This window comes from Gymnoscopelus microlampas, assembly GCF_963454915.1.
Source record: "Gymnoscopelus microlampas genome assembly, chromosome: 14".
NCBI classification, from domain to species: domain Eukaryota; kingdom Metazoa; phylum Chordata; class Actinopteri; order Myctophiformes; family Myctophidae; genus Gymnoscopelus; species Gymnoscopelus microlampas.
The window spans coordinates 48,819,540-48,847,141 of NC_139951.1; the positions used below are offsets into that span (position 1 = coordinate 48,819,540).

A 27,602-nucleotide genomic window follows, 5' to 3' on the forward strand; every position below is an offset into this window, starting at 1 on the left:
GCATGCATGCAGCATCATCGTGTGTGTGTGTGTGTGTGTGTGTGTGTGTGTGTGTGTGTGTGTGTGTGTGTGTGTGTGTGTGTGTGTGTGTGTGTGTGTGTGTGTGTGTGTGTGTGTGTGTGTGTGTGTGTGTGTGTGTGTGTGTGTGTGTGTGTGTGTGTGTGTGTGTGTGTGCGTGCGTGCGTGCGTGCGTGCTGGGGCCAGTGGTTTCCAGGGGAAAACCTGGTCTCAGAGGTGTCTTGGACACTGCAATGTGTTTCACCATTTTCACACAAGATGGACTTGGTGAAGTGATATAGAACCTGACAACGTCACACTGATAAGAACTAGTATGCGTGCAACCAGTGTGTGCGCAATGAAACCCATTCTATCAGGTGTCGCTAGGACGCGCCTCACTAGCCAACACACAAGAGGGGGTTGGGGTTAGAGGGGGTTGGCGTTAGAGGTTAGAGTACGTACACTGGAGAATGAAGGGAAGTCTGCACACTGTGTCTTATAGCTCCAAGTAGAAAATATATTAACCTGACAACGTGTCAAGGGTCTTTCTCAAAAGACCTCAGACCTGTTGAAGACTGAAACGTTGTCAACTTAATCCATTTTCTACTGGGAGCTAAGACACAGTATGCAGACTACCCTTACTTCCAGTGATGTTTGAAAGACCCCTCATGTCTTTGTCTCAAAGTGAATATTTTCAAAACATAAAAAACAAAACCATATTTGTCAGAGGGCTGAAATTCCCAGACATCTATTTTTGTCATTGTTCTCTGAGCCAGAACAGCAGCAGTGTGATTGCACAATCATTGTGAGTTGGTGTGTGACGTAAGCTACAGGCTCAGAGGTGTTCATAGAACTACATACTGTACATACAGTAGGCTGAATAAAAAGGAGGAAAGATTACGTACAGGACAAAATGTACATGCAGATGTGAGGGGACTGAAAATTATTTGAATAAATGTTTTGAAAGATTTGATAAAAAAAAAAGAACCTTTATGCCTGTGTGTTAGTGAAGGTGACACGCATATATATATATATATATATATATATATATATATATATATATATATATATATATATATATATATATATATATATATATATATATATATATATATATATAGGAGAGGCCGGAGCGGCTCAGGAGGGAGTTAGAGCGGCTGGTTGGGAATCTCGGAAGGTTCCTGGTTGAAGTGTCCTTGAGCAAGACGCTGAACTATAGCAACTGCTCCTGATGAGCAGGTTTGTGTCTTACATGGTTTCCTCTCTGCTGAATGGGTTAATGTAATGCACATTGTAAAGAGCTTTGGAGAAAAGGAGCTACAGTATATAAAACAATACTGTGATGATACTGATGATCATTTGGGTCACTATAATCATGATATGTTCAATACCATTTAATCTCTAACAGACACTAAGTGTGAGTATTTAGATAAATAATTATGTAGCTTAGGAAGACACTGCATGTAGTAAATGTGTGAAGTTTTATCATATAAATATAATAGAAATGTAGGAAATGCATTAAAAACAACATCTGGGGGACGGCTCTCATTTGATGATGTGTACATACACGCACGCACGCACGCACGCACGCACAGACAGACAGACAGACAGACAGACAGTATGATCAGATGTTGTTTATGTGAATCTAGTTTGACAACATCTCTCTGTGTTTCCCCGCCCAGCAGCTCAACACTTTATAACCAGGAGAATGAAAACATTTGTATTAATCATGGATCAGCTTGTACCTGGTGCTGTGTGACTACAGAACAACACATTCAACATTTACACTTCAAGGACCTTGGATTAATGACAGGTAAGGACCGTACACCAGAAAACCAAACAAAAGTGTGATCGGTGGTGGAAAGTAACTAATTACTTTTACTCAAGTACAATTTTGAGGTAGTTTTACTTTACTTGAGTATTTCCAATTTTCAATCATTTTACTTCTACTCCACTACATCTCAGAGGCAAATATTGTACTTTTACTCCACTGCAATTATTTGAAAACTTTTAGTTACTTGTTACTTTGTAGATTTGAATTATTATTGCAAAACAGACATCAACCACTTGAGCCCTATTTGAACTTGGCTTGAAAATATAGCTGATCTACAAGCTCACAATGCGTCGTGTTGTGATCTTGAAGATCTGCTGTTTTCAAAAGATTTTAATACATTTTATACATATCGTCACCTTATTAAACTAATGGCCTAAGTCATTTTTTCAAGGTTTTCAGGAAAAATAAAAAACTGATCCAGAACAAAACTATATGATATTTCTTAATCATTTCACCCAAAATGTTTATAACAAATTATGACTATTTAAATAGAAATAACACTGTCTGTCAGTTATGTAACATAAGAGATTGAAATAGGTTTAAATAGGATTAAATCTGACTTAGGCCAAAATAAAAAGCAAAACAAATTACAAAATGGCCTAAATCAGTAAATAATTTGGCTTAAGTCACAAAAACATGTGACTTAGGCCAAACAAAAGGCCTATTTTGTCCTAAGTCACACTAGGGAGTTAGGCCATTATACTAAAAGGGGCGTGAACAGCATGATCCTTTTCAATTAGGAGTTGGGCGATTTTACCAGAGGTGGCCAGTGTCATGAGGACCTGACTTAGGCAAAAATATCATTTCCTCAAAAAATGACTTAGGCCATTAGTTTAATAAGGTGACGATATGATACCTTGTGAAACGGTACATTCTGCATAATGAGTACTTTTACTTTTGGTACTTTAAGTATATTTTGATGCCAATGCTTTTGATTACCGAACTTTTACCTGTAACAGAGTATTTCTACGTTGCAGTATTGATACTTTTTTTGTTTGATACATTCTACAATAGAATTGTACCGTATGACTGTATTGTACTTTATATTAAGATATAAGATGATGCTGATAAAATCTTTTAAAAATGTCTTCATTAAATATAAATATATTCTATTGGAAGCACTTTGTGAAGACTAATAATATATCATCTCTGTCGGGTAGAAACCTCATATGTTACTTTTCAGGATCCAAATTCAAAAATAGCAAAAGTAGCAGATCTACAAGCTCAAAACATGTTGCTTCGCGGCGCGTTTCAAGCTTAGGTATAGATCTGATACTTTTGTGTGATGCTGTAGTCTGATGAAGTAGGACATTAATTTACAAAAAAAAATGGAGATAAGAGGTTTCTGCCTGACAGCAACGATATTGTATATCAGTGATTGTTATGGATCAGAACAGACCTTAGAGGTGACGACACATGACAGAAAACATGATCCATCCACATCAATAACAACTAGAAAAGAACAATAATTCAGAGAATGTTTCTACGTGCAGCTTGTTAAGTCTCTATTGCTTTATTTTGAAAAACGATGTGTGGAACTTTTTTTTAACTGCCTGAAGCTTTTATTCGAAAACTGTTAGACAATGAGTATGTTACCTTATATTCCTTTATGTATGACTATTACATGTCTGTTATGGTGGAGTAAATTAAACCCCAATAATCAAAACTGCTTAAAACTAAACAATTGTATTAACACTTCACTTTGGAAGGGGGAGAGGAGTGAGTTTGAGGGAGAGGAGAAAACGCTGTGACGCTGTCATAAATCATTTGAAAACGCAGCTGACTACAATCTGGCTACAATCCTAGTGATTGATTTGTTGACGGGCAAATAACAGCTCGTCTTACTTGGACACCAGGTCTACATGGACAGAGCCCATTGGCTCTCTGACTTAGGAGTTTTTGTTATACTACTTGGGGTGTAGAGCAACCAGAGCCATATAAGAGAGTTACGTCACTAGCATAGACTCCCATTGTAAGAATGGAATGAGGAAATGCTCTGTCTATCTCGATGAGGAAGTTCCAATGTTTGGAACTACAGCCCATAGCAGCACGCTTTGAGGTGAGATCAAAGAGTGACTCAACTCTCAACGGCTCTGACTCTTGAGCAACCAATACTGATCTCAAAATGACAGATGAGCTCATTTCGTAGCCCACAAAGCAAATGGTTGTCTTATCACCAACATGTTACTAATTATAGAGAATGTGAAATTATTGTAATCGGTTGTTTATTCCCTGAGCAATGGATGGATTCAATTTATAGTGTGTGGTTCGAACGTCTCGCTCTCGCTCTTGCTCTCGCTCTTGCTCTCTCTCTCTCACACACACACACACACACACACACACACACACACACACACACACACACACACACACACACACACACACACACACACACACACACACACACACACACACGCGCGCGACAGGCAGTGTTGCCATGTCTGCTTATTATATGCGACTTTGGGCTTGTTTTTTCTATGATGTCTTATTATGAAGACGCGTTGTGAGCTTGTAGATCGGCTATTTTCAATTATATGTATATAGGTCATATGGCTAGTTGCTTGTTTTGGGCTTGTTTTCATAGACCTGGCTGCTTATTTCTCTCACAATCTGGCAACACTGACGACAGGCAGTAGAGTAGATTGTGCAATGGCCCGGCCCGACATTTCCTTGGAGTGAGAATTCAGTGCTGTGGGATGAAAAAGAAAGGAGCTAAAATGGAATGCTGCCAGAAGCTGGCTCCTGGCTATGCGTCACATTTGCATCAGGTCATAATAGCTAAAGGATGACCTACGAAGTATTACAGACACTTGTTATGAAGGGTTTGAATAATTATGACACTGCAATAGTCATTAAAATTGGCATTTTGAGTGGCAGTTGTAGAAACCACTCATAATATTAGTTGTGTTGAGCTATTTAAATTGTTCTTGATTGTATGATACAGTTTTGAATGCATTTTGCCAATACACCAGGGGCCTATTGCACCACCTTCACACTAAGTTCAAACTTAGCCTATTGCTTAAATGGCTTTTAAAAAGCCATTTAGACCGGGAAAGTATCTGTGTCATTTTTAGATTTCTTTGGCTATTCAAAAATAGCAGATCTACAAGCTCATTGCGCGGCACGCTATGAGCTTGATCTGCTATTTTTTTTTTTTTGTGAAAATGTGTGCAAGTCTGAAAAGAAAATTCAAGCGAACATTTGTAAAATATTTTTGTTCCAGGGCTCCCCCAGAAGCAAAGATTTGAGTTACAAATGTTCACTTTAAAATATATATTTTCAAAAATGTCCACGATTTTTCAAAAATAGCAGATCTACAAGATCATATCGCGGCACTCAGTGCCACGACATGATTTTGTATATCTGCTATTTTTGAATAGCCAAAGAAATCTAAAATGACAGAGATTGAATGGGTTAAGCTACAGTATAACTAGGCTAAGTTTGAACTTAGTGTGAGGTGGTGTAACTGGATCCAGGTTTGTAGGGTTTGAATCATTTGAAGCACAAATGTACACATGACAGCAACAATGTTATATACATAAAATAAGATGTATGGAGGAATTATAATGACTATACTGTAGTTGTACTGCAGCAACAATACGTTGTGATGTCATCAGTTGTACGTGTGTGTGTGTGTGTGTGTGTGTGTGTGTGTGTGTGTGTGTGTGTGTGTGTGTGTGTGTGTGTGTGTGTGTGTGTGTGTGTGTGTGTGTGTGTGTGTGTGTGTGTGTGTGTGTGTGTGTGTGTGTGTGTGTGTGTGTGTGTGTGTACTATAATGTGTACTTTGATCCACAGCACATGAACGATTGACACTTTACTCTTGATTGACAGGAATCACTTGTCAGTGCATGTTGACACTGGAGGAGTGAAGTTTACAGTCTGGACTCATTTCTTCAACACTTTAATAAGGTAAACACTCTGAGTGACACAAAGCTTACTAATCTGTCAACATATCATTACTAATGTCATTAAATGAAGTTACACAAGTGTTTTTATAGGTAAACACATCAGATTATAGTAAATGATGGATGTACAGTTTACTGTACTGTACAGTCATCCAGTTATGAACTGTTAGTCTCTGCTAGTGTGTCAAACTGTACCGGAGCATCAGACTCACCATCACTTTATGTCTCCACAACATTAGACTTTAAAATACATTTAAATGATATAATCTATAACAGCTCTCAATCCAGCAACTGACAGGAATGTTGATATTGCTAATTTGTACAGCTATAGTTTTTCTGGCCCAAAAACATGGAAGATCAAAATGTCCACTAATAGATCAGAATGGATGGATTCCTATAAAACCTACTGAACACATTCCTGTTCTCTGGATGATGAATCCTAACCATCACCTTGTGTCTGGTGCCACCTTCAGACCAAAGTGTCAACTTCATATACAAGATATCTAATAATCTAATCTGCCTGGAATGAGTGTTTAAAGTGTTTTCTTGTCATTACTGATTCAGGCTTTCTTTACAATTATTGTTATTTCTTGGTGACTCTATTAATGTAGAGTGTTGTGTTTTTACTGTATTGTTACATCAGCTGCCCATTATTGTTTAAATAAAGGTAATGATGATACTGTAGGTGGTTTACATTAATATCATGTTTATTTAGGGTGTTTCCAGTTGGCTGCAATGAATTCCAAACAACAGCAGAGTGGGATTCAGACCAGCAGCTCATCATCAGGTAAAACATTATGATAGAATTATGAAGCAAGTGATTAATTTTCTTTCAAGAAGGACTATTTTCATAGAAGCATTTTTTTAATTCAATCATGGAGGGGGGTGTGTGTGTGTGTGTGTGTGTGTGTGTGTGTGTGTGTGTGTGTGTGTGTGTGTGTGTGTGTGTGTGTGTGTGTGTGTGTGTGTGTGTGTGTGTGTGTGTGTGTGTGTGTGTGTGTGTGTGCGTGCGTGCGTGCGTGCGTGCGTGCGTGCGTGCGTGCGTGCGCGCGCGCGCGGAGGGAGTTGTAGCTTAGAGTTCCCCTAGGGGTTACCAAAGATCACAGGGGGGGGGGGGGGGGGGGCGTGAGGTCCAAAATGTTGCACATGAATGTTACTCTTCCAGTTGAGTGCCAATTCGTTTAAAGACATTTTAAAATATCCAATCAGAGCTCTAGTAGCACCAGGGTTTCCACATTGGACACAGGTCAGGTCCATAAAGGCCTTACACACTAAACGTTGTTATCCAGAGCAGAGCAGACTACTACAGACTATAAGAGGAATGGTGTCAGGAGATCAGTCTGTTAAAAGGTGTGTAAAAGTTGCTGTTACAACTCTCTCCACACACATCAACAGTAGGCTACTAGTATGATGTTAAACATATGGCTTGACGTTCAACACATGAACATGTGACACAATACACACATGCTTCAATCATTAGAGAAATCAGCAGGGGGCAGACAGGACATAGGCACAAGGTGGAAAGTAACTAAGTACATTTAGTCAATAACTGTGCTTAAGTAAAAGTTTGAGGTATTTCTACTTTTCTGGAGTATTTCCAATTTTCGATACTTTTACTTCTACTCCACTACATCTCAGAGGCGAACATTGTACTTTTACTCCACTACAATTATTTGAAAACTTTAGTTACTAGTTACTTTATAGATTTTCATTATTATTACAAAACATACATTAACCACTTCAACCCTATATACATTTCAGCCATTTGAAAATAACAGATCTACAAGCTCACAACGCGTCTCGATGAGACACATTTTAAGCTTGTAGATCTGCTATTTTCAAAAGATTTGTATACATTTGAAAACTTCATGGGACATTCTGCATAATGAGTACTTTCAACTTTAAGTACATTTTGATGCCAATACCTTCGTACTTTTACTCAAGTAAATGTTGAATTGAATTAGTATTTCTATGTTGCATCATTGAAGGCCTTTGCAGACAGGGTGCGTTTTTCCACACCGAAAAAACGGACAATCATCATTTTTTAAATGAACACATGGTTCTTTATGACCTCATGCTCACCCTGTGTGTGTGTGTGTGTGTGTGTGTGTGTGTGTGTGTGTGTGTGTGTGTGTGTGTGTGTGTGTGTGTGTGTGTGTGTGTGTGTGTGTGTGTGTGTGTGTGTGTGTGTGTGTGTGTGTGTGTGTTACAATAATAATAGTATTATTTGACTGTTTCCATCCAGGGAAGAACATCAACCTTGTTCTGATCGGGGGAAGTGATGGAGGTAGAGGCAGTGGAAAGAGTTCAGTAGGAAACATCATCCTGGGCAGAGATGTTTTTGACACAAACAGAATAACATGTCAGAGTGTCATGAGACAAAAGGAAGTGTCAGGCAGACAGGTCACTGTGGTAGACACTCCAGGATGGGTGTCTTCTCTTCCCCTAGATCTGACCCCTAAACTGACTCAGTTAGAAATCCAACAGAGTGTGAATCTGTGTCCTCTAGGACCCCATGCCTTTGTCCTAGTGATCAGATTGGACATCCCATATGTAGGAACAGGGATGTCAGCAGAGGAGCATGTGAGATTTCTCCTCAGTGACAGAGTGTGGAAACACACTATTATAGTGTTCACTGTAGCTGATAGAAACAAAATGAACACTGATCTCATTAGATCTGACTCTGACTTAAGATACCTCACTGAGAAATGTGAAGGTCGCTTCCATGTTCTTAACATCAGTGACAGAGGAGGTAGAAGTCAGGTCACAGAGCTGATGGAGAAGATAGATCAGATGGTGACTAGTAATGGTTGTCGCTATGAGACAGAAGAACACGTCTCAGAGGAACTGAAGGAGAAGAAGAGAACCATCAGAAGAAGAGCAGAACAAAGGAGGACAGACGCTCAGAAACAAACAACTGGACCTACAAAACACATTGGTATGTTTTGTTTACTTTGTTTAAGTGACAATTAGCTCATTTTAACCTAAATGGCATTTTTCTGATGTGAGGAGATTGTATTGACACAGAAAAAAAATGTGTTCTGTTTAAATTTTATTTACTGGTGAAATGTTATTGATTAAGCCAATGGTTCTCAACCAGTGGTCCGGGGACGACCAGTGGTCCAGTGGGGGGGTTACCAGGGGGGTCCCCAGCAAAATGAGTTAACATAGCGTCACAATCATTTTAACCACTTAGCTTTGGCTATTCAAAAATAGCAGATCTACAAGCTCATAGCGCGGCACCGAGTGCCGCGCTATGAGCTTGTAGATCTGCTATTTTTTGAAAAATCTTGAAAATGTGTGCATGTCTTTGAATATGTACTTTTTTTAAAGTGAACATTTTTAACTCAAATCTTTGCCTCTGGGGGTCCCCGGCATTAAACATTTTCAGATGGGGGTCCGCGGCCAATGGTATATCAAAGGGTTTGTGCCGCGCTGGGAGCTTTTACATCTGCTATTTTTTAACATTTTTGAAAAATCTTGAGCGTGTTTGACACATTCTTTAACACAAATCTTCTCTCCTGGGGGTCCCTGGCACAAAAAAAAATCAGATGGGGGTCCGCAGCCAAATACATATCATTAGGGGTCCTTGACATGAAAAAGTTTGAGAACTGCTGGTTTAGAACACATTTGTAGAATCGGCCTCAGGTCTTAATGAGTTAAACATGCTAACCCGGGTGTCCCTATAAAAAAAGGATTATAATCCCCAAGTGAAAATAGCTGATCTATAAGCTATAGATCTGCTATTTCCGCTATTTGTCTTATGATGATGAAGTATATAGGGCTTAACCACATGAAGCCTAGCATCCCTATTCTGGGGAAATAGCTGATCTACAAGTTCACAACGTGTCACGTTGCACCGTGTTGTGAGGTTGTAGATCTGCTATTTTGTGCTAATATATTTAGTATAGAGTGAAAACAGGAGGAGGCCTAGTACAGTCCCCTGGGGGACTCCACTCAACTAAGTATAGTGTTGAAGTGGTTTAGTGGTTGAGGAACAAAGATACAATGTTTTAAACATATCGTTGCTGTATGTCCAAAAGGCTTCCTTTTTTATTATTATTTTAAAAACATTTAAATAGAGTGAAAATAGCAGATCTACAACCTCACAACACGGTGCAACGGGACACGGTGCGAGCTTGTAGATCAGCTATTTCCTCAGAATAGGGATGCTAGGTTTTATGTGTTGAAGCCCTTTCATCATATGCCAAATGATGCGACTAGTCGCAATGCGACGTGTCGTGAGCTTGTATAGATCTGCTATTTTCACTTTTATGGGGAACACCAGGGTTCGCATGTTTAAACAATAACATTTCACCTATGAATACAATTGTAGATCTGCTATTTTCACTACTTTTGTGCGACACTCTTGTATGGTGAAGTAGGGCGTTAATTTACAGCAACAATATATTTTGTTATATAGCAAAAACAGCAGATTTACAAGCTCACGTTGAGAAGCATTATGAGCTTGTGGATCGGCTATTTTCGCTATTTAAAACAAACCTTGACAATGTTGTTAAACAAAGTGAAAGTAAACATTGTTTTCTCTCACAGGACGGACTGACCTCAGGATTGTGTTGTTGGGAGAGGAGTACTCTGGAAAGAGTTCAGCTGGAAACACCATTCTGACAGGAAGTGGTTTTAAAGCTGGTCAGAGGTCAGTGCAGTGTGAGGTGAGACAGGGTGAAGTAGCAGGGAGACAGGTGACAGTGGTGGACTCTCCAGGCTGGAGGTACTACAGTCCACTACAGGACACCTCAGAGATGGACAAACTGGAGATCCAGAACAGTGTGTGTCTTTGTCGTCCTGGACCACATGCTGTTCTTCTGACGGTTCCTCTTGATAGAGCATTCACCAAAGCACACAGAGTAGCAGTAGAGGAACACATGACACTTCTGTCACAGAGTCTCTGGAGTCACTCTATGGTACTGTTCACCCATGGAGACAGTCTGGGAGACAGAAGCATTGAGCAGCACATTGAGGCTGAAGGAGAAGACCTCCGCTGGCTTGTTGACAAATGTGGGAACAGATACCATGTCTTCAACAGTAAGAGGAGAGATGACACTCAGGTCACACAGCTGCTGCAGAAGATAGATGAGATGATGTCAGGAAACAGAGGTGGACACTGTGAAGCTGATGGAGATGTTTGTGAGAAAATGTCAGAGAGGAAGAGGAACATAGAGGAACATGTCCAGACACTGACCAGGAAACTGACCACTCTGAAAGCTAGCTCTAAAGGTGATCTGGTTGTCTGTCTGTCTGTCTGTCTGTCTGTCTGTCTGTCTGTCTGTCTGTCTTTTTGAAAGTTAATTTAAAAAGTACAGTAAAGTTATTTTAGTTATTTTAAAAAGTACAGTAAAGTGCAAAAAGGGGCAATAAATATAAAACTAAAATTCAAACTTAATGTAGATTAGAGGAACTGAGAGAAGAAGCATCATAACTGAACACCAGTAAAGCAGCTGCTATTATTATTTATGTACACTTTTTGTCAATTATATAGATTTTCAGTTTGTATTCTCAATGTTCATTAATTAATGTTATTAATAATTCATATAACTCAATCTCTGAATCCAATCTTAAATATTTACATCAGTGTTAAGCAGAACAATGTGTCTCATCATGACACATTGTGAGCTTGTAGATCAGCTATTTTTGAACAAAGTAACTATAACTCAAGCTGTAAAATAATTGTAGAGTAAAAGTACAATATTTGCCTCTGAGATGTAGTGGAGTAGAAGTATGAAGTATCAAACATGGAAATACTCAGGTAAAGTAAAAGTAACTCAAAATTGTACTTACTGTAAGTACAGCACTTGAGTAAATATACTTAATTACTTTACAGCAGTGGTTCTTAAAGTGGTCCGGGGGTCTCCAGGGGGTCCCACTGCACATACATTTGGGGAACCTTGGTACCAAAAAGTTTGAGAACTACTGCTTTACACCACTGTGTGTGTGTGTGTGTGTGTGTGTGTGTGTGTGTGTGTGTGTGTGTGTGTGTGTGTGTGTGTGTGTGTGTGTGTGTGTGTGTGTGTGTGTGTGTGTGTGTGTGTGTGTGTGTGTGTGTGTGTGTGTGTGTGTCAGGAGAACATCAGAGTCTATCAGATGTTAGATTGATGCTGGTTGGTGGAGAGCAGGAGGTCAGGAACAGAGCTGGAAATCGCATTCTGCAGCACAGTGTGTTTACACAAACTCCATTCAAGGTGAGTAATATGATATGAATGTTATAATGAAAGAAGTAAACAGTAAAGAGATCAAATATAAATGTTTTCTGATGTTAATGTGAAAGTATCTGCTGTCATGAATGTTTAACCACTTCCACCCTGGTGTCTTAACCCTTTAAGACTAGGAAAGCATCATCTATGTTACTTTAGATTTCTTTGGCCATTCAAAAATAGCAGTGCCGCGCTACGAGCTTGTAGATCAGCTTTTTTTTTCTAATCGTGGAAATTTTTGCAAATCTTTAAATATATATATATATATATATATATATTTGTTTTTTAAGCGAATATCTGTAACTCAAATCTTTGCTTCTGGGGGGTCCCTGGAACAACGTATTTTGAGATGGGGGTCCACGGCCAAATACATTCAATTGTGGGGGTCCTTGACATGAAAAGGTTTGAGAACCACTGATTATAGCAACATAATTTTTTTTCAAAAAACTGTTAGGATTTATAAGACATTTGTAGAATCCCCCAGAAACAAATATTTGAGTTACAAATGTTCACTTTAAAAATATATAGTCAAAGATTTGCTCAAATCTTCATGATAAAAAAAAAATGCAGATCTACAAGCTCATAGCGCGGCACCGAGTGCCGCGCTATGAGCTTGTATATAAAAATGACACAGGTGCGTTCCCGGTCTTAATGGGTTAATCATTTTTCATACCCCCCCCCATTTATTCTTGCATTGTTTGAAAATAGCAGATCTACAAGCTCACAACCTGTCTCATAGCAACATGTTTTGAGCTTTAGCCAAAGTATAAAATAGGGCTTAAAGGGATAGTTCACCCCCAAAAGTACTTTCTTTCTGTAGATTAGTCACACCATGGAGACTTGAATTCATGGATATTCTTTAGTTTTTGTCTCATTCCTAAACCAATAATTTGATGACTGTCAGCGGTTCCGGTAGGAGACACAAAGAGTCTCCTTTGTGTCTCCTACCAGAACCGCTGCCTACCGGTCCGCTGGTCATCAAATTATTGTGTTAGGAATGAGACAAAAACTAAAGAATATCCATGAATTCTAGTCTCCATGGGGTGACTAATCTACAGAAAGAAAGTACTTTTTTGGGGTGAACTATCCCTTTAAGACCAAGAACAGTATTGGCATAATAATATAGTCACTGTACCAAACTAAAATAAAAGTACTCATTATGCAGAATGGTCCATTTACAATCATGTTACTGGATTATCATTAGTAATATATTAATGTATTCATCACTTTAATGTTATAATTAGTATATATTAATGTATTCATCACTTTAATGGTATAATTAATAATGTATTCATACCTTTAATGTTATAATTAGTAATGTATTAATATATTCATCACTTTAATGTTATAATTAATAATATATTAATGTATTCATAAATGTAAGGTTACAGCTGGTAGGTGGGGCTGATTTTAATTTCTTGTGCTGCTGGATAGATTAACCTATACAATTATATCATAAATGATCAGTTAATGTATGTTTGTTATTAATCACCTAAACTTACAGTAACTGGAGTAAGAAGTGCAATATTTGCCCTGAGATGTCATGGAGTAGAAAAAAAAAGTATTGAAAAACTATAAATTTCTACAGTTTCTAGTGCTTATGTGGCACTGATAGACAAAGTGAAGGAGAATAATACATTCAGTGAATTAATCTCTGACAAAGATGAGAGGGAAGTCTTCATTGAGGACAGAATAGAATGAAGGTTTTGCATTTTATGACTAACATACAGTAAACTTCATATTCCAGGAGTTTAAAAGCCAGACTAAACTCACAGAATGTGTCAGACAACAGAGACGAGTTGCTGACAGAAATGTGAGTGTGGTGATCTGTCCAGACTGGTCGACTACACCTTCATCACAGAAGACCAAAGACGTCCTTCTACACGGTGTGACTCTGTGTTCTCCTGGACCCCACGCTGTCCTGGTGACTGTTAATGTCATGTTCAGTTTCTCTGAAGCTGACAGGAGATCAGTGGAGGAACACATGGAGCTGCTGGGGGACAGAGTCTGGAGAAACACTCTGGTTCTGTTCATGAGGGGATGGTGGCTGGGAGGGAGACGTATTGAGGAGTACATAGAGTCTGAAGGAGAACCTCTGAGGTGGATCCTCGAGAAATGTGCCTACAAGTATCATGTTATACATGGTATCAAGTGGGACATTTCAGAAGTGACAGAGCTGATGGAGAAAACAGAAGACATGGTGACGAGGAACAGAGGACACTTTGAACCTTCAGTCTCCAGAGAAGACAGCTCTGTCAGAGACACAGGACACTTCAAGGTGGGACATGAGACAAGACACATGACACTGTTTGAAAGACTGAAAAGAAAGAAAACATTTACTGCTGAAGAATGACAAAGATAAAGTATTAATCCCTGTGGGGGAATTCAGATGTTGTAGCAGCAACAGCAATACGTGTAAAATACAAGATAGGTACAGATAAGAGTAGAGAAATCGGAAAAGATAAAATACAAAACTAAATAAATTGATTCAGAATGGAACAGACAAGAAGAATGAAAGAAGAGAGAGGAGATGAGAGAGGAAGTTGTAGTTTGTGGTGACACAGACACTCAATACTAATGACCTGTCTGAGGGTTTGTCTAACACTCATCTATCTCTGATATACAGTAGAACTTTCTAGAAGGAAGTTATTATGCTCAAATAATATTGACATTTATTCATTAGGTCAAGCTTCATAGGGAAGCTGTTCATTAAGAATTGACAGTCCTTTGGGACAAAAGCTACACTTTTGATAACCAAAGATACTATGACTTTACACACTCTTAAGGTTGTTACACACCGGGGCGATTTTTTCGTGCGAATAATGCGTTTTTTTTAAAAACCTTATAAAGTCAATGGCTCCGTACATGGAGCAAAAAAGCGAAAAAGCGAAGCGAAAAAGCGTCTTTTAATTATTCGGAACGAGTCCGAATTTTGCGTATATTCGCTATTTTCGCCGGTGTGTAAGGACCTTTATTCTTTCCAATAACATTTATAATAACAGACAACACGTACAATCAATGTATATTTCCAACACATCTGGTTCAGGACAGCCTATTGATCATTCCCTCTAAATGTATTTATTGTTGATTTTATCATGAAAAAAGCTTCCATAATCCAGACATAATGCTTATCAATTTTACAAATGATAACTAATAACATTCATGGTGTGATTGTAAAATGTTAATGTCTTTGTTCTACATACAGAGTGATGTGTCCAGTGTAACAGCATCACTAGCAAGCCTCCCTGGTGGATTCAGTAATGAAGGTGTAATGCAGGTTGCAGGTTAGTTTCCTGTTTCTAATATCATTCACACTATTATTACAGCATTTATTTTAACATACTTACTGTACTGGAGGAATAGAGTTTAACATTTAAATGAAAATAGTGTTACTTAAAGGACGACTTCACCCATTTCAACCTATCTTCATATAATTGGTCCTCACTAATGCTCATTATAATAAGTTACCATTTGTGTCTACTCACTCTGTGTCTCAGAGGAGGGCTGTGGACAGTTCAGAAACCCTCCTACCAGTGACATCATTGTTTTACTCTAGATTGTCTCATTATCTTATCATTACTTTGAAGCAGCCCCCTCCCTCCCTCTTTCTCTGTAGAGATGACTGTAAGCAGCCCCCTCCCTCCCTCTTTCTCTGTAGAGATGACTGTAAGCAGCCCCCTCCCTCCCTCTTTCTCTGTAGAGATGACTGTAAGCAGCCCCCTCCCTCCCTCTTTCTCTGTAGAGATGACTGTAAGCAGCCCCCTCCCTCCCTCTTTCTCTGTAGAGATGACTGTAGGCAGAGACCAGGATGTGAAGATGAAGGGAACTGGAGGTCAGGACAAGGTCGACGCCAAGGTGATCGGACCATCAGGAAAACCAGTGACTCACAAGGTATGTCACATGATCTGACAGTACTTTACTTTATTATATAAGGTATGTCACATGATCTGACAGTACTTTACTTTATTATATAAGGTATGTCACATTATCTGACAGTACTTTACTTTATTATATAAGGTATGTCACATGATCTGACAGTACTTTACTTTATTATATAAGGTATGTCACATGATCTGACATTACTTTACTTTCTCAACTCAACTCAACTCAAATTTTATTTATAGAGCACGTTTACAAAGACCAAAGTCAACCAAAGTGCTGTACAACACAACGAATAAAGACAATAATAAGATACATCCAGCAAAGAATACAATACAAATACAAAAATGCAAGACAATTAAAGGTAGAAAAACGAATTTCTAATTAAAAAGTGCATAGCAGAATACTGTGAGGTAGGATCGATGGTCGTGGGGCGATGGCTTTATTGCTCAAAGGCCTGTGAGAAAAAATAGGTCTTCAGTAATGTTTTAAAAGTGGTTATGGACTGAGCGGCTCTTATGTGGAATGGAAGGCTGTTCCAGAGCCTCGGGGCGGCTGCAGCAAAGGCTCGGTCACCTCTGGAGCGTTTATTTGTAGGGAGCTCAGTCAGTAGGTGTTGGTTGGCCGACCTTAGGGTTCTGGATGGGGTGTGATTGTCGGTTAGGTCAGTGATAAAAGGTGGGGCTAATCCGTTACGTGATTTAAAAGCAAACAATAAAACCTTAAAATCAATTCTGTAGCGGACTGGGAGCCAGTGGAGAGAGGCCAGAACAAGGGTGATGTGCTCGCGCCGCCTAGTACCCGTGAGGAGGCGGGCAGCGGCGTTTTGGATGAGCTGAAGGCGTCTAAGCAGGGCTTGGTCTATGCCAATGTAAAGTGAGTTACAATAATCCAGCCTGGAGGTGATGAAGGCGTGAATTACTCTCTCGAGGTCACTGGGAGAGAGGTAGGGTTTGACTTTGGCCAGTAGGCGCAGCTGGTAGGAGCTGGAGCTAACCACCGAGCTGACTTGCTTATCGAATTTGAATTTGGAGTCAAAGATGATTCCGAGGTTTTTGACGTAGGGGTGAATGTTGGATTTTAGGGAGTTTAGTGTGTCGGGGAGGGACGGAGGAGAGGGGGCCAAAGAGGATTACTTCCGTCTTATTTTCATTTAATTCAAGGAAGTTTATGTTCATCCAATTTTTAATGTCAGCTAAGCAGTCTAGTAGGAGTTGGTGTGAGTTAGTGGATGTTGATTGTAAGGGCAGGTATAGCTGGATATCATCTGCAAAGCAGTGGAATGATATGTTGTGTTTTTGGATGATGGGCCCTAGCGGTAGCAGATATAACAGAAAGAGGATGGGGCCCAGGATCGATCCCTGGGGGACCCCGCAAATAAGGGGGGCCTTGGTGGATGTGAAGTCCCCGAGGCGGATGGAGAAGGACCTGTCGGTTAAATATGAATGGAACCAGTTGAGGGCTGTGCCAGTGATACCTACGTGATATTCTAACCTATGTAAAAGAATTCTGTGGTCTATTGTGTCGAAGGCGGCAGTCAGGTCAAGCAGTACTAGGACAGCAGAGTTGCCCTTATCAACGGATAAAATTAGATCATTAAAAACTTTTAAAAGAGGGGTTTCGGTGCTGTGGCCAGGCTTGAATCCGGACTGGAATTTTTCGTGAATATCGTGTGTGGTTAAGAACAGCTGGAGCTGGACATAGACCACTTTCTCTAAGACCTTTGAAAGGAATGGGAGTTGGGAGATAGGTCTGAAATTAGACAGGATGGTGGGATCTAAACTTTTCTTTTTTAAAAGGGGCTGGACCACCGCTTGTTTAAAAGCAAGTGGAACGCAGCCTGTGAAAAGACAGGTGTTGATGATGAGTAGCACGCTGGGCCCTATGGCATCAAAAACGTCTTTAAGGAGGCGAGAGGGGATGGTGTCAAGGGAGCAGGTTGTGGGTCGCAGGTGTGAAATAATATCCGCAAGTGATGAGAGAGATATAGGTAGGAAGGTGTCAAGGGCAGCATGGTGGAATGGGGGAACCGGTTCTGGTGTGGTGAACATATGTGCTGACCTCAGGTTTGCAATTTTATCAATAAAAAACTTTAAAAACCTCTCGCAGAGAGGTGTTGATGGCACAACAGATGGTAAGACACGGGGATTGACTAAGGAGTTAAAAACATTAAAAAGGACTTGTGGCTTGTGGCAATTCATGGATACCAGATTTGAAATATATAGTGTTTTGGCATTTTTTACAGATTTTTGGTAGTCTGAGAAGCAGGCACGGAGGATCTGAAGGGAAACGTGTAATCTGTCCTTATTCCACTTTCTTTCCGAGCGCCTGCATGCGCGTCGGAGGCTGCGAGTGGAGTCGTTCAGCCAGGGTTCAAAATTATATAAAAAAAATTATACTTTATTATATAAGGTATGTCACATGATCTGACAGTACTTTACTTTATTATATAAGGTATGTCACATGATCTGACAGTACTTTACTTTATTATATAAGGTATGTCACATGATCTGACAGTACTTTACTTTATTAGAAGCACTTTACAGTATGGGAATAATTGTTGATGTCTGATAGGTTAGTGTGGTCTTTTGTATAATTTTCATAATTAGATTTTATGTTGTTAATTTAGATTGTATGTGTCTAAACCAGGGGTTTGCATACCTTTCAGCACAAGTCCCAAAAGATACATTTGATATGTTCTCCCCGGGACATACATTATGAATTATCCCATAAAGCCCTATTTTAAAAACAAATCAAATCGCCGTTCTACAAGCTCACAACACATTGCATTGTGTCGGATCGTGACACATTGCGAGGTTGTACATTGGCTTTTTTCATTGTTTCTTAAAGCTTTTTTAAATGTATGCAATCTATAAGTCTTTTAAATCTATAAATATTTTTCTTCTTTATGAATGAAGTCTTTTTGGTGAATATATAATCATCATCTGTCCTGTCTATTCAATTAATCGATGCATGCCTGCAGTAATTTGATTAAACAACAAGTGGCGCTATTGTCTCCCACTGTCTGCTTTAAGAACATCTCAAGACCTTCTTATGTTTAAGGTGAATGTATTAGTTTTAATGGATGAAATTAACTTCATGTGTCCTGCTGTATGTGGAGCCTGCCGTCGATGCCAGTGGAGTCCATGTGTTTGGACCTGGAGTGGAGAGCAGAGGTGAGGACAGAGGTTCTGTTTGTGTCCCTGTGTGCCACTTCAACTTTACCTTAGATTCATTTAAACTGTAAAAAGGAAGAAACTCCTGCTATTTCGTGGCCTTTTGCCTCACTTGTCTGGTCTTACCTCAGGACTCAAGGTCTGATTATGATATCAGTTACTTGTATTTTCTGGGACCTATAAATTGATGCTTACACATTTCTTGTACATTACTCTTGGGTCGTTTTTTTTTACAATGCAGTTAAATAAACACTGAGGATTTTACTGTGTACCTGTTCTATGTCTTGTAATCATGTTCTGTGCATTTCCTGGCCTGTGCAACAGACTTGTTTTGCGAGGTCTTCACCGTCTTCACTGTGGATGCCCGTTCCCTCACACAGAAGGGTGGTGACCACATCCAGACCCTGATCAGCAACCCCTCAGGCAGTAGCACGGACGCCTTCATCACCGACGAAGGGGATGGAACCTACGGCGTGGAATACACTCCATACGAGAGGGGTGAGTTAATTTATTAATGTGATCAAGTCTGTGCGTATTGTCTCTGCATCATCCCACTATGTGAGTGTGATGCCTGTGGTGTTTGTTCTGTTGACATGTTTCAGGACCACACAGTGTAGAGGTATTCTACAATGGCTCTCCGGTGCCTAAGAGCCCATTCTGTGTGACCGTGACTGAGGCATGTGACCCAGGGCGTGTGCACGGCCCTGCAGAACCAAACACAGAGCCTGACTCTGAGGTAAATATCTCACAGTTAATGGCTGCCATGGGGGCCATTCTCCTGGAGAAATGAGGCTACAGGTACCATATTCTCCACGTTTAGTAACAAATAGAAGACATAGTGATGAGGAACTAGGGACACCTTTAGACTCTGGAGAAGACAGGTCTGTCAGAGTGAGACATTAGACAAGACAGATGACACTTTTTGAAGGACAATGAAGCACATTTACTGCTGAAGAATGATAGGATAAGATCAATCTTTATGTATCACTGTGGGGAAATACAAAATATTAAATTTAATAAATGTTCACATTCCTACTGCGTAATTGTATTTTTACTATTCTATTACACTCTCATAGATTATACCTCTTAAGTAAGTGTGTGTGTGTGTGTGTGTGTGTGTGTGTGTGTGTGTGTGTGTGTGTGTGTGTGTGTGTGTGTGTGTGTGTGTGTGTGTGTGTGTGTGTGTGTGTGTGTGTGTGTGTGTGTGTGTGTGTGTGTGTGTGTGTGTGTGTGCGCCCTGCAGACTGAATTCTACACACTGACTCATAACCCACGTGGGACGTGTTTGATCATTAACAACGACATATTCACTGTGGACAAGCTGAATGACCGACCCGGAACTCAGAAAGATAAGGGTATGTATCCCTGCTTTAGTGATTAGATCTCATTTGTTACTGATAATCAATACAGATCTTTGCTCAAAGTCAACACTTGTGTCTTGATGCTGTATAATAACATTGGCCGGGTTTTCCAATAAGCAACTTCTTATGGAGTTAAAAGGGTCCTTAAGAAGGTTCCGGTAAGAAGGCTCTCTTAACCCTTTAAGGCCGGGAAGGAAACACATGTGTGTCATTTTAAGGTTTCTTTGGCTATTCAAAAATAGCAGATCTACAAGCTCATAGCGCGGCACCGAGTGCCGCGTTATGAGCTTGAAGATCTGCTATTTTTAGAAAAATCGTGTGCCTGGAACAAAATATTTTTAGATGGGAGGGGGTCCGCGCACAAATACATATTATTTTGGGGGTCCTTGACACAAAAAGTTTGAAAACCATTGATAATAATAATGAGCAACATAAGTAAAAAAAAAAAAAAAAAAAAAAAAACTTCGTAACGCGGCACTCGGTGCCGCGCTATGAGCTTGTATATCTGCTATTTTTATATAGCCAAAGAAATCTTAAAATGACACAGATGCGTTCCCGGTCTTAAAGGGTTACGTTACGGGTGTTTCCCAAACGCGCTCTTAGTGCCCTTCTCACCACAGCGCCAAGAAGGCTCTGTAAGAAGCATCTTAACCGGTGCTGTCCAATCAATCGGTGCCAGACTAACCGATTGTTCCACACAAGTACATGCTCGCAAATGAAGTTTGGCTGTAACAAGTGGGATTGTACTTGGCCCATCAATACAATAACACTGAAAATGAACACGCTTTAGTGCTGTTGGTAACTGTGACTGCACAATACCCAAGTTTAAGTTTTTTTAACTATGACTTCCTCTTTCTATATCAATGTAGGCTATAATATGAACCTATTGATGCACATAAGTACAAGGCATGACAATATGTGCTGTCCATGTGTTGGGTTTATGTTTTTATGTGCCTTGTATGTTAAATACAAACTTTAATGAAAGAAAGAAAATTAACAACACAAAGGGAAATGAGGTGCCTCAATGCAATCATAATATATAATACATAAATACACACAGTGGCCCTCATTTATCAACGCGGTGCAGCCCGAATAATGAGCGTACGGCGTAATCACCGCACCTTTCGGCATTTATCAATATATCCTGACGTGGGCTTTATCCTACCGTAGGCTGAAATCTCACGTCTGGTCGAGACCAGTTGTTGACATTGGCTGCACCCGTTTATTCCATTCTAGACCTGCGGAGCACCATTGTCTGACTGTCTGACAAGCATCTGGACACATAATCCACTCCTAAATGTGTATATCTACACTAATAAATAATTGCTGTGAAAATATATCATTTTATAAAGTAATTTAAACAAACTGCTTTAACAGTCATTCAGATAAGATTGTAGATCTGTCTGTATTGAAAATAGCAGATCTACAAGCTCACAAGCCAGCGTTGCATCGCGATTCGCGACGCGTTGTGAGCTTGTAGATCTGCTATTTTCATTTTTTTTGCATTCCGCCCGAGTCTCATGTACCGCTACGCTACGGACACGGACATGAAAGACAAAGTTGGGCGCGCGCGCGTGCGCGCGTGTGTGAGTGTGTGTGTGTGTGAGAGAGAGAGAGCGAGAGAGCAAGAGAGAGCGAGAGAGAGAGGCATGTGCATGTGCGTGTGCGTGTGCGTGTGCGGCGAGGCCAGCGGGGGGGGCGACTGTTTCTTATTGGCTTTTCATGTCTATGCTCGTATTCTGGTTCGTCTTCATGTCGTAAAATCGGGGCGTTTTGAGATTTTTTTAAGGGCGTGTTATTTAAATGACGCTCGTTTCAGCCGTGACATTTATCAACGCTGGGACCAAGTTTAAGCTCGGATCAGCTGTGTAGGATGCGTTGATAAATGTGACTTCGACGTTGGTGTACGGCCAAATATATGGAAAAATATACGCCGGTTTATACGCTGCGTTGATAAATGAGGGCCAGTGTATGTATGTATTTTATATATATATATATATATATATATATATATATATATATATATATATATATATATTTTTTTTTTTTTTCATCATGTCCTAGTATGAGCGAATAGGGGAAGGGGATTAACGTCACATGATGCCTTTCTTTAGCCAAACAAAACATGGATGTGTGTCTCAAAGACACACATCCATGTATCCTGTATAATACAGGATATATCCTGTATATATTAGCTAAGAAGGGTTACGAGTGCTCCTTAAAATAGCTTTTTATGAAAGCTCTTTTTAGGCTAAGAAGCATTTTGGAATACCCATTTGCTTCTTAAAGGAGGAGTTCACCCAAAAATGACTTATTTTCTATCAATTACACACCCCATGAAGCCTTGAATTCATGGATTTATTTTTGTTTTTGTGGCATTCCTAAGACAATAATTTGATGACCGGGTGTGTATCCGGTAGGAGACACAAATAATCTACTTTGTGTCTCCTACCGGATACATTAGCCGGTAGGAGACGGGAATCAAATTATTGGCTTAGGAATGCCACAAAATCAAAAATGCATGTATTCATCCATGGATTCAAGGTCTCATGGGATGTGCAATTGATAGAAAATAAGTCATTTTTTGGGTGAACTACTCCTTTAAGAAGGCTCTTAAGAAGTACTTAACTCGCTTTGGGAAACCCAGCCATGTCCCTCTTTCTTTCCTTATCATGTCACACAGAGGCCCTGAAACAGGTGTTCTCCAAGCTGGGCTTTGAGGTGAAGATACACACCGACAAGACAGCAAATGACATCCGTCGTGTGATGAAAGAACTCGGAGGACAAGATTTCAAGGAGGCAGATGCTTTGGTAGGTGGTGTTCAACATCTAAAAAGAGGTGTCAGTCTTTCACTGTGCATTCCTGTTTTCACACATTCTGCCTCTGACATTAGGTGGTGTGTGTGCTGTCTCACGGGGAGAAGGGATGCGTGTTCGGTACGGATGGTGAGGAGGTGTTTCTCAAAGAGTTGACTCAGCCCTTCAGAAGCAGGAATGCCCACACCTTGGCAGGGAAGCCCAAGCTGTTCTTCATCCAGGCGTGCCAAGGGGTAGACTACCAGGAGGGATTGTCGCGGCAAACCCCCACACAGAGTGAAGAAGAAGGCGACAAATGCAATAGATTACAGGAAGACTCTGTCTTGTTGCCCCAGGACGAAACGGTTCCAAACGATGCAGACTTCCTGATGGGCATAGCATCCGTGGAGGAATGCAAATCATTCCGGGACATTAAGAAAGGTTCCATCTACATCCAGGAGCTGTGCAAACAGCTTGAAAGAACAGCAGTCAGGTGAGATGGAGGTTTCAACATCTGTCAGCACGAGATACAAGTTTGACTTTACAAGCCTTTATGTTGGCAAAAACAGTAAATGTTTATCTGTAGAATTCTTCATTATTTTTGTTTCTCTTTTGTTTACATAATAAGCCATTGGCAGGAGAGTACCAATGGATTATTGTCTCCGCCAGGCCGAAAGGCATGGCAAGAGAGTATGTTTTACCCCCTGTCCGTGTGTCCGGACAGGGGGTTGGCTTCCAAAGTTGGCAGGATTGGTCCGTTTTGAACAAAATGTCTCAAATCATGAACGCAGCGTGTGATTTCCGTGAAAATGTGCACGCACATTCCCACTAGGTCAAGGAAGAAATGCCACCTTTTTCACATTGGCCTGTTATAGCGCCACCAGCAGGTCTAATTTAGCAAAACACATTTTTGCAACAAAATGCCTCAAATCATGCATGCACGCTCATTCCCACTAGGCCGAGGAAGAAATGCCACCCTATTCACATTGGCCTATTATAGCGCCACCAGGAGGCCACAATAACCGACGTGACCTGGCAGAGACCTGTGCTCCGAGGAGCACTTTTTCTAGTCTTATCAATCCAGTGATGTTAATTCAAGGTTCTCAAAGAGTTTTAAAAATACAATACCACGACTACATGACATGTCAATGGGGACAGAATATAGTTGATTTATTCACTAATACAAACCAAATTGTCTTAAATGTAATGTAAATCATTCTGCTGGGAGGAGGATATGAAAATTGCACATGATGCTTCCCCATGTGTTCTGAGCTCTCACACAGGATGCACTGAGAAGAGATTTTCACATTCTCCTCACAATAGAATAAACATCGGTGAAATGACCCAAGCTGGGTTTTAGTAGTATTCTCCGAATGTAATCTTGATGAATTGAATACACAGGACCACAATGGACACAAGCCCTCAGGGCTTTTTGTGTTATCTTAACATAAAACTGTTTACCTAACAGTAAATAAAGTATTCAATCATTCAATTAATCAGTGTTCTACTCCACTGTTTCCTGACAGAGGAGTTGACATTATTAGCGTCCTGACGGCCGTGAACCGGGAGGTGGGCAGAAGACAGTTGAATAGGTACAAACAGATGCCAGAAATCTGCCGGAACACCCTCACCAAGACACTCATCCTCAAATTCATCTGAGACAACGAGACAGCTGCACGTGAATAAAAGCTGTTTATGATCATGCGCTAACCATTTCTCTATCAGTTTTGTTTGTGAAGTGGGTTGTGAGAGGGAACTCTCTCTCTCTCTCTTTCTCTCTCTCTCTCTCTCTCTCTCTCTCTCTCTCTCTCTCTCTCTCCTCTCCTCTCCTCTCCTCTCCTCTCCTCTTGTTTTAAAAGTGCTATAAATACTGTAAAGATGACTTAAGAAGTAGCTAATTATGGCTGAAGGAGTGAGCATCCTGATTGTTATGAAACTTGGAGTTAAAGTCAGCATTATGAAAATCAATTCATAAAAAGCTTAGAAGCCTGCCTAATGTAACTCTGACAACTGAGTGCATTTTACAGCTATTAAAAACAGGAATAATTAGCTGTATAGGCTATATGTTATGTTGTACTATATCCCAACAACATTTAGCTGCTGGTACTTGTATAAGTTAATGACAAATAAACCTTCTTGATTCTATGACCATATTACCATATGGAAATGTACCTGGAGTTTGGAGTTTGGGGGACAAAGTCTCAAGTTGAATCATCTGGTAGTGATGGGTAGGCTCAATCTGTTGTAAGAGACCATTTTTGTCACTAGTATTCTTCAGTTCATTTTGTATAATTTTTTCTCAAAACATGCACCTGTGATTTATATAAACTGATCTAAGGTTGAGTTGATTATAGTCTGCTTTATCACGTCTACTGAACTGAAACCAGCCAATCAGAATCAAGGAATGAGACTAGCCATTTTAATAATCCTTGTAAGCCATACAGGGGCTAAAAATACCCTAAACCACCAGCTACAACTAAAGAGTGTCTGCTTCGGGAATAGCTGGGTCCTTTTTGTTGTTTTGAAATCTTTTATATTTTTTATGTATATATACACAGTATGTACGTTTTGAATTTCTTTATTTAGAGTCATGTCTGGGTCATGGTCAATCCTACATTGTTAAAATGTACTCTTTTAAGAAATGTTATCTGTATGATCTTTTTTTTTTTTTTTTAATGTTATTCTTATTTGATTGTGCTGTTTTTATTGTGATATGGATCTCAGGTCTGAAATAAAGGATTGGATTAAATTGATTTGAATTGAATTATTGGTGGAATTAGACTATGATGTATGAAATGTATTCTGTAAGGTTGTACTGGTAGGGCTTGTAAATCATTGGACCAGTCTACACAGTTAGGGTGAATAGATACTACACTATAAAAACATGAGGAAATACAGGAGTACAGGTATCGTTTGTCTGGATGAATTTAGACCAACATCCCTCCAATACATTGGCTATGATCCCCACAGCTCTACTTACCGTCTCTGTGTTTTAATGTTGTTCCCCTTTGCCTTTAAAAAAAGGAAACTGTCTCAGAACTGCTATTTGTATCATTTCTACAGAGACAGGGTCAGCTAGGTCAGCTGATGAGGAGCAGTGTTTATCGTCGTCGACTAAAACTATGACGAATGATGTCCATCGACTTCCTTTTTTCACTGACGAAAACTAAATAAAAACTAAATAACTAAATCCGATGCAGCAGAAATAGCCGATCTACAAGCTCACAACGCGTTTTGCACTGCGACGCTTTGTGAGCTTGCAGATCGGCTATTTTCAGCATGCAGCTAAGTGTTAATCGGCCCTTTGGACGTCATCAAGGTCTGCTTTTCTGAGTACAATAAAAACATACTGTATCTAAAATTCTAATTATTGATTTCTTCACATCAAGGTATTTCATATCTCTGGTTGAGGAATGCTACACGGTGAACAGTGAAATATTAGATTATTCATGCTTGAGATCAGTGTTGCATTGCTGAATTGGAACGTGGTTGCACTGTATTTTAATGACGTCACACGCACGTGGCTTAACACCTACACTACAGGTCACACAATGGACAATTGATATACATCTAGGCTCATTCCTATGTTAATAAGCCTGGTGTGAGTCGCGAGCCTTTGTAAACTTTGTTGAGGTGTGAATTTAAAGTAGTTTTAAATCTATGCGTGTGCCTGTGCGTGCTCCTGCTCAAATAGGTTCTTGCACGGCGTGCAAGGCCGTCCCATGAGCAATGCAACCCTGGTTGAGATCCTGAAAGTTTGGCTCTAGCCAACATTTCCTTGTAGTAAACATACTTACTGCTGAATATATTTCCTGATAAACACAATTTTATTGTTGTTAATTGATGTGATCCTAAATTGTATCTCTTCTAAAGGTCACTGGAAGATGTATTTAGGGAGTAAACAGGGAAGGCATCAGGACGTTCGTACTGTACTTAGAAGTCAGTTGAGTTCATTCACAACAGCTTTAAGAACAACCTTAGCTTTAGTACTGATGCTGTAAGCCTGAGGCCTGACCCCAGCTTGGAGGAGAGGCTGGTCCATAACCTTGGAGACATTTTAGGTGTCCAAACAGGGACATGAGATTGTGAAGAGAGAAGTGCCTACAACATAGCAGAGGGGGTAAAGCAAGAAGGGAGCAAAGCTCTCTGTAAGTAGTCCTAAAAAATCACACCTGTGTGAAGGTACTGTAGCGGCGCCTTTGATACATTATGTCATCGATATGTGTTTATAGCCATGTGTCATGTGAAGCTTGACCAATCACTTTGTTGACGTGTCTAACCAATCAGAACGTTGACGGGTCTGATCAATCAGAACGTTGACGGGTCTGACCAATCAGAACGTTGACGGTGAACACGGACAAAGTCAGGTATAGAGCAGGATCCGCTCTATACCTAAAGGTATAGAGCGGCTAGCGCCGCCAAAAACTTACCTAGAAGGAGAC

At 40.0% G+C, this 27,602-nt stretch overlaps 1 protein-coding gene and 1 long non-coding RNA gene across 5 annotated transcripts in view; both read left to right on the top strand.

The window, feature by feature from the left end:
* Positions 1-25,913, top strand: part of LOC311060798 (GTPase IMAP family member 8-like) — a 51,129-nt gene extending 25,216 nt beyond the window's left edge. Inside the window, exons 1-13 of one of the 4 annotated variants that reach the window (XM_084079129.1) lie at positions 8,017-8,674; positions 10,291-10,974; positions 11,818-11,936; positions 13,696-14,226; positions 15,154-15,232; positions 15,733-15,839; positions 18,949-19,003; positions 19,328-19,501; positions 19,606-19,739; positions 20,247-20,358; positions 23,048-23,175; positions 23,259-23,653; positions 24,687-25,913. In XM_084079129.1, coding sequence (XP_083935255.1) covers positions 8,110-8,674; positions 10,291-10,974; positions 11,818-11,936; positions 13,696-14,226; positions 15,154-15,232; positions 15,733-15,839; positions 18,949-19,003; positions 19,328-19,501; positions 19,606-19,739; positions 20,247-20,358; positions 23,048-23,175; positions 23,259-23,653; positions 24,687-24,819 — 3,216 coding nt within the window. In that variant the 5' untranslated portion in view covers positions 8,017-8,109 and the 3' untranslated portion in view covers positions 24,820-25,913. Of the gene's footprint in view, positions 1-8,016; positions 8,675-10,290; positions 10,975-11,817; positions 11,937-13,695; positions 14,227-15,153; positions 15,233-15,732; positions 15,840-18,948; positions 19,004-19,327; positions 19,502-19,605; positions 19,740-20,246; positions 20,359-23,047; positions 23,176-23,258; positions 23,654-24,686 lie in introns of those variants that run through there. The other 3 variants (XM_084079126.1, XM_084079127.1, XM_084079128.1) reach the window with 3 other exon arrangements.
* Positions 1,716-6,546, top strand: LOC311060834. The gene is made up of 3 exons (XR_014602330.1): positions 1,716-1,810; positions 5,663-5,740; positions 6,452-6,546. It is a non-coding gene; the product is annotated as an uncharacterized lncRNA (long non-coding RNA).
* Positions 25,914-27,602: the final 1,689 nt, after the last annotated feature.